The sequence below is a fragment of the Nannospalax galili genome, unplaced genomic scaffold, assembly GCF_000622305.1.
Source record: "Nannospalax galili isolate Female #2095 unplaced genomic scaffold, S.galili_v1.0 scaffold591, whole genome shotgun sequence".
NCBI lineage: Eukaryota > Metazoa > Chordata > Mammalia > Rodentia > Spalacidae > Nannospalax > Nannospalax galili.
In genome coordinates this window covers 4,742,140-4,753,040 of record NW_008330926.1, presented here as the reverse complement: position 1 = coordinate 4,753,040, position 10,901 = coordinate 4,742,140, and the positions used below count along the sequence as shown (strand labels likewise).

The 10,901-nt window shown below is 48.3% G+C and overlaps 1 protein-coding gene across 3 annotated transcripts in view; it reads left to right on the top strand.

Moving 5' to 3' along the window:
• Positions 1 to 10,901, top strand: part of Ints3 (integrator complex subunit 3) — a 48,056-nt gene that overhangs the window by 30,456 nt on the left and 6,699 nt on the right. For 2 of the 3 annotated variants that reach the window (XM_029557511.1, XM_029557516.1), the window contains 13 exons: positions 992 to 1,183; positions 2,335 to 2,422; positions 2,900 to 2,979; positions 3,357 to 3,448; positions 3,806 to 3,912; positions 4,755 to 4,874; positions 5,181 to 5,310; positions 5,596 to 5,650; positions 5,862 to 5,965; positions 6,464 to 6,508; positions 6,698 to 6,817; positions 9,347 to 9,460; positions 9,584 to 9,737. In XM_029557511.1, coding sequence (XP_029413371.1) covers positions 992 to 1,183; positions 2,335 to 2,422; positions 2,900 to 2,979; positions 3,357 to 3,448; positions 3,806 to 3,912; positions 4,755 to 4,874; positions 5,181 to 5,310; positions 5,596 to 5,650; positions 5,862 to 5,965; positions 6,464 to 6,508; positions 6,698 to 6,817; positions 9,347 to 9,460; positions 9,584 to 9,737 — 1,401 coding nt within the window. The remainder of the gene's footprint in view (positions 1 to 991; positions 1,184 to 2,334; positions 2,423 to 2,899; positions 2,980 to 3,356; positions 3,449 to 3,805; positions 3,913 to 4,754; positions 4,875 to 5,180; positions 5,311 to 5,595; positions 5,651 to 5,861; positions 5,966 to 6,463; positions 6,509 to 6,697; positions 6,818 to 9,346; positions 9,461 to 9,583; positions 9,738 to 10,901) is intronic. The other variant, XM_008855299.3, reaches the window with a different exon arrangement.

Below are 10,901 nucleotides of genomic sequence, written 5' to 3'. Positions count from 1 at the left end.
TACACACACACACACATACATGTTAAAATAAGCAAACTTTAAATTTGTTATATTTGTCACAGTTGCTAGGTTTCAAGTGCTCAGTAGCCACCATCACTGTGACAAAGCCTATCAACAGCATTGCTCTAGAAGCATTTTTTGGTTATCTTCCTGTTCTATTTTGTTATCTTCTGATAGATAATAAAAGAGAAAACCAGACCCTCCATTTAATGATGCTATTTTGTTGGTTGGTTGGTTGGTTGGAGACTGGGTGAGACAGGGTCTCACTATGTAGCCAAGAATCCTCCTGCATCAACTTTTTTTGAGCAGGGTCCCTGTGGCCTCAGCTGACCTGGAATTTGCTATGTAAACCAGGCCTTGATCTCACAGAGATCTGTCTGCTCCAAGTGCTGGGAGTGCACAACCACACCCTTCGAGCAGCAGCTTTTTCAGTGTTAGGATTACAGGTGTGAGCCTCCATGCCTGGCTGTAGTGTTGCTGTTTGTAAGAATTTGAGGTCCATTTGGAGAAGGACTTACTGCAAGGTCTGGAGAGTTTGTGCCTAGGATAATTATCCTTTTGCGGTCTTTCGGTACCAGGAAGCAGTCAGTGCTGAGGCTTAGCTCTTGCTCTCAGGGAACAGTCTTAGCAAAGCAGTGCCTCAAGACAGTAAAAAAGATGCTTTTGACCAGAGAACCAGTGACTAGTACAGGCGCGAACAGCCAAAACTGGGCTACAGCTGCCTTTGGAGGTCAGCGTGGCATCAGTCAGAGGCAAGGACAGTGTACCACTGCCATGCAAGGCAAGCTAGAAAGGGCTTCAACATTTGTTAAAATCAGGCAGCACCCCAAAAAGAGAGGGTACTCAAGAGACAACATGACCTGATAAATATGTTGTCAGAAGACATGCCCGTCTAAGTCAAGCCTAGGGTTCAGTGGTGCTCGTTTACCTTCAGATGCGATCCCACCCTCCCTGCCAAGTTTCTTTTTCCAACTCCCTCCTCCTCCTTCAGGTACGGTTTGGCCAACAAAAGCGATACCAAGATTGGTTCCAGCGCCAGTACCTCTCAACCCCAGACAGTCAGTCTCTGCGCTGCGACCTCATTCGATATATCTGTGGGGTAGTCCATCCCTCTAATGAAGTGCTGAGTTCGGATATCTTGCCCCGATGGGCCATCATTGGATGGCTCCTGACAACATGCACGGTAAAGGGCTGGGCCTTGGGGAGGGAATGCTGGGTGGTGAATGGTTCCTCTCCATCATGTTTTATTTCCACCATCCTTCCTGACTCTACAGGGCCATCCTAGCCCAAAACACCCTTTCATTGTGGTCTCCTGAAAGCCTCTCTTCGTGTCTCTAGAAACTGAGTCACTATTTCTGATGTAGGTTTTGGTTTGAATAAGGTTCATCAACCTCTTTACCACCAAGCCCCAAAGCCTAGATTTGTTTGTGTGTTTGTTTGATCTCACTACTCTGGCAGGCTATAGTCCTCCTGTCTCAGTCTGGAATTAGGTGTGCACCATAATACCCAACTCAAGGTCTGGGTTCCTTACCATATCCCTGCCTGGGTCCCTGAGGCTTTCCTGCCTTTTTCCTTCCTTTCTAGAAACCACATGTAGTTACTTTTCTTGCTTCCTGTTCCAGTTCAGGGCTTTCATTCTTCTGTTTGATTTTTGGAGAAAAGGTCTTGCAGCCCAGACTGACCTCAAACATGTAACAGCCCTGCCGCCTCAGCCTTCTGAGTGCTGGATAGCAGGCATGAGCCACCACACCTGCCTGGCTTGCTTTCTTTATACTCTCCCCTCTGTGACTTTTGGTATCAGCTTTGGATATGTTTCCCAAATAACAGTAAGACCTATTAAAGGAACCATTTCCTTCCCAACATATTTTTCCCTGTGCTGGGTGAGAAACCATCCATTCTCTGGCATCTAACTGCCCTTTAAACTCAGAATTCTAACAAGATCCCTCTCCCCTATTTTATGGTGTCCTTGGAATGTGCTGATTCAAAAGATAATGGGCTATTTCTAGGGGTCTCTTCAGGAATGTGCCTGGGTTCAGCAAAGGCAGCTAGAGGCGTCAATGAGCATTGCCTCAACTCAAGGTTACTCAGCAGTGTGCTCCCTATGGGAATTAGGGGTGTGTGCTGTGGGGTACATGAAGAACCCAGGCCCCTCTCTGTCCCCTTGGTTGGTAAAACCACATGTAATACAGACTTGTGTGCCCCTCACACCTGTGGGGTCTCTCCTGTTTCACTGGGAACTAAATTTACTAGATGGAGCAGCCGAGTGGGCCCTAGGCTCTAGAAGGAAGGGAGCTGACTGATGAAACTAGCCCTTTTCCCCCCTCTCTTTTCCAGTCAAATGTTGCTGCCTCTAATGCCAAGCTGGCTTTGTTTTACGACTGGCTGTTCTTTAGTCCAGACAAGGATAGCATTATGAACATAGGTATGTGATTGAGACCAGGCAGTACCACTTCCCAAACTCCCTACCCCCATGGCCTTATCCTGGTGACAGCAGTCATCAATCTCAGGGCACTGTGGAGTGGAGGCGGCTCATCTCTGAGAAGTTCTGTTGTTCCTCATCAGTTCTCCCTTGACCTAGAAGGAAAATGTCTTTGATGAGGCCAACCAATCACTCCCTCCTCTCCCCCAAGCCTTGGGCTCTGAGCGGGGAGGGCCTAGGCAGAGGACAAGGCTATGTCACGTCCTGCTTTTCCTCTCTTCCTATGTCCCTTTCTCCTGGCTTAATGCTGGGCACAAGGAGGGAGACGAAGGTTTACACAGCTGGGGAGGGCAGTCTGCTTAATAGGAATCAGGGAATAGACAGCATTTCCGGAGACATTCATGTGTACTGACGTACTGCTAGTGGACATGGGAACAGAGTGTCTGATGTGGGGGGTCCTTTTAATTTCACATTCTCTAGAGCCAGCCATCCTGGTCATGCATCACTCCATGAAGCCCCACCCAGCCATCACTGCCACACTCCTGGACTTCATGTGCCGTGTAAGTGCTGTGGCCCTCTTATCTTCCCCTTTCTGGACAAGCAGAGTTCAGTTCCCTCTGCTAGTCTTCCTGATTGGGTCTTTCCAGTGCCTCGACTGTGGCCCTATCATGAGTTAACAAATGGTATCTCCAGTGTGATCGGCCCTTGTTACTGTAGGGTTCCTCAAATGCAAGATGGTGACTCCATATAGTCTAGTCTCCTTGAGGAACAGCTGGGTCCAGTACAAGTATCTTGTCCTCGTAGCCTGGGTTTGTCAGGAACACTGCAGTCCTCTCTGCAGCCATACTGTCCCTCTGTCCCTTGACCACAACCAAACACCTTTTAAGTACTAGTTCAGCAAAGCACTGTGGTTATTCCCTCCATTTGTTCCCTTCAGATCATCCCTAACTTCTACCCACCACTGGAGGGCCATGTGCGGCAGGGTGTCTTTTCTTCCCTCAACCACATTGTGGAGAAACGGGTCTTGGCGTAAGGAATCTGGGTGTGTGTTGGGGGTGGGGGAAGGGTCTCCCATTCTTTATTAGGTCCACCCCCCCTAGATCAGATGCCACCTAAGATATTGTCATACCAGCTGCAGACTGGCCCTTTCCCCTGACAGCTATAAAAAGTACTGAGTTTACCTTCTACTGGTGGGTGAATGTCCTCTTGGTTCAGGCATTTCTGAGCCATCATATTACAGAAGGCTTCAAAGGCCTGCCTGCCCCCTGCTCACGCTATGAAGGGTCTGAGGATGGCACGATTGTGCTGTCTGACTGTCTGTCTGTCTCCATGCTGAATTAGCAGCAAGCAGCTCTGATGTTGACTTTCATTTGTGTTCTCTGTTAGACATTTGGCTCCCCTATTTGACAACCCTAAATTGGATAAAGAGTTGCGGGCCATGCTTCGAGAGAAATTTCCTGAGTTCTGCAGCTCACCCTCCCCACCTGTGGAAGGTATGGAAGCTGTCCCTCTGTGTTGCCTGTGCCAGAAGAGGGAGAGAAGCATTTTAGATGGAGGCTAGAGACCTGCTAGGATGTTATCCCTGAGGCGCTCCACTCTGATGCTCACCTCAGTTGACCCTTCCCTGACTTCTCTCCTAATCAATTGTTGTCGTGTCTCTTCCGATTCCCTCTTCCTTTAGTCTTACTTGGTTTTCCAGTCAACAGTTTTCCTCTTCCTCTTCCCTTAGAAATCTCTTCTGAGTGAGTGCAAGGCTTTCTTGGGATGTTTGCCTCCTTGCCACTCACTCACCTCCTCTCTTCCCAGCCTTCAGCCTGACCCCACCTCAGAGATTGCCATCTTCATTTTCAGATTTTGCTCCTTATTTCAGATTCCCATCCACAAGACCAGCTTCTACTTTTGTTTTGGGATAAGGTCTTAAATCAAGCACTACTTCCCAACTTGGTTTTAAATTAAAGAACACCAGTGGCTGGGCATGGTGGTGCATGCCTGTAATCCCAGCACTGGGGGTGTGGCGGCAAGAAGATCAGGAAGTCAAGAGTAGCCTGGGTAGCCTGTCTCAAAAAAAAGGAAAGAAAAAGACTACCCCCGGTCCTATTCTACTCACACATCACGAGCTGAGCATAGAGAATCCGTGTGCTGCACTGTTCCTGTTCTGGCAACATCTCTGTGAGGGTCCTGGAGGACTGTGAGAAGTTTCTTACTCCAGTATCAGTGTCCCACTTAGGGCTCAAACCGTATTCTCCCTCTTGCCCACCAGTCTCTTCCCAGAAGCGTGGGGACATACTGGAGGGAACCTGGGGTCATCAGGGGTCTTTCTTTCTTTACTCACAAGTCAAAATTGAAGAGCCAGTTTCCATTGAAATGGACAACCATCTGTCAGATAAGGATGAGAGTTGCTATGACAATGCAGAAGCGGCCTTCAGTGATGATGAGGAGGATCTCAATAGCAAAGGTGAGGCTAGCAAGAGTTTGACAGCCCAGGAGGACTGGTTCACAGGTCTTTCTGACTTAGCACTGTTGATAAATGAGTTTTTTTCATTGCTGGGCGAGGCTCAAGGGTGCAGAGCCTAGCGCTTGACACTAAGAGCAGGGGTAAAAGAAAGTGATCCTGCCCATTTGTGGGTATTTGTGGGACATGCACAGTCTGGTTCTCACACTCACACTGCATTGTGTGAGCAGACTCAGGGCTGTGAGGAAGGGACAAGTGCTTCGGGGAGCTGTCTCTGGTGCTGCACTTCTTCTCTCATCGTTCTCTCAGGAAAGAAGAGAGAGTTTCGCTTTCATCCAATCAAGGAGACAGTTGTAGAGGAGCCGGTTGATATCACGCCTTACCTCGATCAGTTAGATGAGTCTCTAAGGGACAAAGTGCTCCAGCTACAGAAGGGAAGGTGGGTAGAAACCCTGCTCCCCACCCTAGGAGGTACTTTTTTTTTTTTGGCCTTTTTGAGACAGGGTCTCCCTGTAGCCCCAGCTGTCCTATATTCACTATGGAGACCAGGCTGGCCTCAAACTCACAGAGATCCGCCTACCTCTGCCTCCTGAGTGCTAGGATTAAAGGCGTGCGCCACCATGCCTGGCCAGAGCTCTTTTTTTTAGGTCTGGGTGTGAGTGTGCTCAGTTTGGGGTATGTCTTGCGCTGTCTGTCACTGATATCCTCTCACTCCTATACACAGTGATACGGAGGCCCAGTGTGAGGTCATGCAGGAAATTGTGGACCAGGTCCTGGAGGTAAGGGGAAGCCCAGCCTTCCCAGTTTATAGCTCCTCATGCTTCACTGGACTCTGACTGCCACCTTCCCCTCTCCTAGAGGCAAGTGTAGGAGTGAACTGATCTGGGAGCTGGAAGCAGATAAGCTTAGAGACTCTGGGCAGGTTGGGTTAGTAAGGTATGTGGGTCTAGGTCATGATACCTCCTCCTCTCTCTTGTCTTAACCACCCAGGAAGACTTTGACTCGGAGCAGCTGTCTGTCCTTGCTTCCTGCCTGCAGGAGCTCTTCAAGGCCCACTTTCGAGGAGAGGTGTTGCCTGAAGAGGTCACTGAAGAGTAAGAGTCCTCTTCTCTGACATCTTGGGCCCCAGGAGCCTGTATGTGCTCCTTCAGCTCCAAGAAGCACCTTACTATGGACTTGAGAAAAAGTACTCTTTATTAAAATACCTGATATTTCAACCCTTACATGAAGTAATGCATTGAAACAGTTTTGCCTGTTGGACCCTAAGGATAGTACTAGGCCAGTGGACTAGCATCCCTGCCCTGTTTTTCCAGCCCTACTGCCAAACCAGTAGCCCCCAACCTTTGCTGCTTCTGGTGGATTGGACTTTGGCCTGGACTCCCCCTGAAGGGCAAGATTCTCACCTTCAGTGAGGATGACGCTCTCGGATTCTGTTTCTGTGTTAGGAGCCTGTCTCTATTACCAAACCTCTAGGCAGCAGGAAGTTTGCCTTTAGGTAGGAAAGGAGCAGGCAGACACCTGGGCTTCTGTGTTATCTGCCTGTAGATACTCTTCCCTTGGGGAGGTTCTCACATGTCACCTTCCTCTTTTAGGTCCCTGGAGGAGTCTGTAGGAAAACCTCTCTACCTAATATTTAGGTAAGCACTCAGCTGAAGAGAGCCTTCTCTGCTTACCATCCTCCCTAACAGCAAACATATGTTCCTGTCCTGCTCCTGGGGCTCCTTTTCCAGGGATTAGGAGGTATTCAGTGGGCAGTCAATCCTTTCCACCCCAGAAGCTCCTTAGGAGCCTGCCTGCTAGCCACCTCTCCTTCCACCCACCTCTAGGAACCTGTGCCAGATGCAAGAAGACAACAGCAGCTTTTCACTTCTTCTGGACCTTCTCTCTGAGCTTTATCAGAAGCAGCCCAAGATTGGTTACCACCTGCTCTACTACCTTAGGGCAAGGTACGTGTCATCTCTGTGTTTTACAAGGGCATCCTGGAGAGCCTCTCTTACACATTAATTTCCCTGTCCTTGGCAGCAACACAGTTCATTTTACTTGTTTGTTTTGATGCTGGGGATTAAGGCCAGGCTCTTTGCATGCTGGCTTAGTCAGTTTTACATTGCTGTGGCATTTGTAACCTGAGAGAAACCACTTAAAGGAAGAAAGATTTATGTTGGTTCTTGGTTTCAGAAGTTTTGATCCAAGGTCAGCTGGATCCATTCTTTTTTTTTTTTTTTAATATTTTATTTATTATTTTTATTTTATATGTATGAGTGTATTGCCTGCATGTATGTGAGTGCACCCGTTCATGCAATGCTGCAGAGGTCAGAAGAGGGCTTCACATTCCCCTGGAACTGGAGTTAAAGATGGTTCGTAGCTGCCATGTGGGTGCTGGGAATTGAACCCGGGTCCTCTGCAAAAAAGGCTCTCAACCACTGAGCCATCTCTCCAGCCCCTGGATCCATTCTTTTACACCTGAGGTAAGACAGGATACCATTTAGTGGGCATGTGGCAGAGGAGGCTGTCCAGCCCATAACCAGGAAGAAGAGAGTAACAGAGAAGAGCAAGAGACATCCCTTCAGATTCATGCCTCAGGCCCTTCAACCAGGCTCACCTGCAGAAGTTTCCACTACCTTCCAATATACTATCAAATTTTGACTCCATCAGTGGAGTAATCTACTTTTTAGGTTAGAATTCTCAATTTCTAACTCCTGCTGTCTAAGCACTTGGGAAGTGGAGGCAGATGTTCAAGGCCAGCCTTGGCTACATGAAACCCTGTCTCAAGACCAAAAAAAGATCCAATTGCCTGTCAGTGATGGATCCACTTACGAACTTTTAGGGTAATCTTCATGGATATAAGTATAACGTGTGCTAAGTGTTTTGTTGTTTGATTTTGCAGGGCTGAGGACTGAATCCAGAGCCTTATGTGCTAAGCAAGCACTCTACCACTAAACCATATCCTCAGCCTTTTTTGTTGTGATTTGAGACAGTTCCATGCTGGCCTCAAACCCAATATATAGCCAAGGATGACTGTGAACTCCTGATCCTCCTGCCTTGGCCTCCTAAGTGCTGGGATTACAGATACACACCACCATGCCCAGACCCAGACCAGTTTCTCAGGCTGGCTTTAAGCTTACTTTGTAGCCCAGACAGATCTTGAACTTTCCATCCTCCTACCGACTTACCAAATAGCCAGAATTATAGGCCTGCACAACAAGACCTGGTTAATTAATCCTTTAAAGTATACATATCTCAGCTGGTTGTGGTGGTGCACACCTTTAATCCCACACTCAAGAGGCAGAGGCAGGCCGATCTCTGTGAGATTGAGACCATCCAGTCTGCTCTACATAATGAGTTCCAGGCCAGATCCAGGACTACATAGTTATAACCTGTCTCAAAACCAGTATGAGTTTCTTTTGTGAGTGATGAACAGTTTTAAGTTAGGCAGCAGCATATTTGTATAACTTTGCTTATAAAATCCACTGAACTGTATACTTTGTTGTGGGTGTGGGTATACACGTGTGTGTGCATATTCATGTGTGTTTATGTGTGTAGAGGTCAGAGAGACAGCATCTTTATCATCACATCCCGCCAGGGTTGCCAAACTGTTTTCCAAAGTAGCTACAGCTACTTTACATTCCCTCCAGCAGTGTGTGAGAGTTCAAATATCTTTACTTGCTTTCTAATGTATGTTATTATCTTGTGGTGCTAGGGATTGGGCCCATGCTAGGCAAGTACTGCCCCCATTCATTTATACCCCCAGTCCTTGGTGTTTGTTTGGTTGGGATTTTGTTGTTGCTCGTTTTGTTCTTTTATTTTATTTATTTTTTGGTCTTTTTGAGACAGATTCTCCCTGTAGCCTCAGCTGTCCTGGAACTCACTATGTAGACCAGGCTGACATTGAACTCACAGAGATCTTCCTGCCTCTGCCTCCTGAGTGCTGGGATTAAAGGCGTGTGCCACCACGCCCGGCTTGTTCTTTTCTTTGGGACGTCTGAGATTGACCTCAAACTTTGTACTTTGACCCTCTGATCTTCCTGCCTCTACCTGCCTCCACCTCTGTAGTGCTGCCAGTATAGGTTTGCATCACTACTACTTGGGTTTTTTTATTGTTGTTGTTGTTGGGTTTTTTGGGTTTTTTTTGTCTTTTTGAGATGGTCTCCCTGTAGCCCCAGCTGTCCTGGAATTCACTATGTAGACCAGGCTTGCCTGGAACTCACAAAAATCCACCTGCCTCTGCCTCCCAAGTGCTGGGATTAAAGGCGTGCACCACCAGGACTGGCTTGTTTGTTTTCTTTTTGAGACAGGGTCCAAAGGCCCTCCTGCCTCATCCTCCTAAGTTCAGGGGTTTACAGTCCTTTGCTGATACGCCCAGCTTCCTATAGTTGGTTGGTCGTGTTGTTGCTAAGAACCACATGGTCATTCTTGCATATAAGTCTGTGCCAATTTAGGTTTTGTATATGGTCTTATTTGCCCCTTCTTATGGCTAGAGAAAGCCTTCTGCAGCCCTTCTTCCCTGTATTCACTGGGAGTGTTCACTGGGGAAGCATGAGAAGGAAGAACATCTCCGGGTCTTTAAGTTGCGAGGCCCTCGGGGATAGCAGGTAGGAACATGGGATAGGTGGGCACAGGGCACTCAGGGCAGAGCACTCGGCAGCATAGGCACCTACTTGGGGGTGTTTGAGGTCCCGGTTAGGCTGCTGGCTTAATCATAACTGGTTTTTCAGCAAAGCTGCTGCAGGGAAGATGAACCTGTACGAGTCATTTGCCCAGGCTACCCAGCTGGGTGATCTACACACCTGCCTAATGATGGACATGAAGGCCTGCCAAGAGGATGATGTGCGACTTCTGTGCCACCTGACACCTTCCATCTACACAGAGGTCAGTGCCCCCACTGTGTCCATACTGGGGTGGGAAGTGGCAGTAGTTGCAGGGGCTCCCAGGAGATGGCCCACCTTGGCACATTCTCATTTTGTTTTGGGGAACAGTCTCACTCACGGTAGCCCTGGCTGGCCTAGCACTGAGCCCTGGCTCACTCTGTAGCTGAGGTTGACTGTACGCTTGGGCATTCCTCCTGCCTCTGCCTGCTGAGTGCTGGGCTACAGATGGGAGCCACCACACTGGCTTTCATTGTATATTCCCGAGTGCTGTACCTATGCCCACTGCCCTCAGTGGGCATTGCTTCCCTTCCTACAACTGCCTTCTTCACTTCTTTATTAAAAGTTTTTCTGAAGCTCCCCAAAGTCATATTCTCTGGTTTTAACTATAGTATGAGTTGAAATCTTTACCTATATACTTGGCTTCTTAGGTTTGGCCCCATCTTCTGTGCCGGGACAGGCCCCCTAAAGCAGATCCCTGTTCATGTCTCCTGAGTCCTCTTTGATGACTCTGGAAGAGCAGTGCTTCTGTGGTGGAAAGTCACTTTCATTTCCCCTATTGATCTAAAGTCATCTCTTAGAACTGGGATGGAGGAGGAGGTGTCAGCTCCTCCTCTTGGTAAAAGTTCCCAGGAAGAGGGAAATGAGGGCTCAGGGTGTGGGCATGATAGGAGGAACTGGGATCTCAACCAGACCTGGAGGGAGGGGTGTAGGAGCCACAGGCAGTGTCCCTCTCCCTGGTCTCTGCACAAGGGGACCTGCCTACCCCACATGCCCTCAACATCCCCAGACACACATTCGCTAACCTTTTCTTCTGTGACTGAGAGTCTAAGTGGCTTGACTTTCTCCGCTGCCAGGCATGCAAAAGTTTAATTGCCACTCACACAAAACCGGCCATTTATTTCCAGACCTTGTCAGCTCGGGCTACATCTCTCAGCCCCCATTCCTCATGGTGCGCACACACAGATACTGAAACCTAGGGCTTACAGGGCTTAGAGTCCCAGCTGTATAGCTGTTTGATCTCTGTTTAGGGATTTCTATCAGGACCAGAGCCCTAGTTTGTGATAAGGAATGTGGGGCAGGCTGTGAGATGAAAGCAGAGGATCCAGCCTGCCCTAGTTTCCCTTTTTTTTTTTTTTTTTTTTTTTTTTTTTTGAGACAGGGTCTC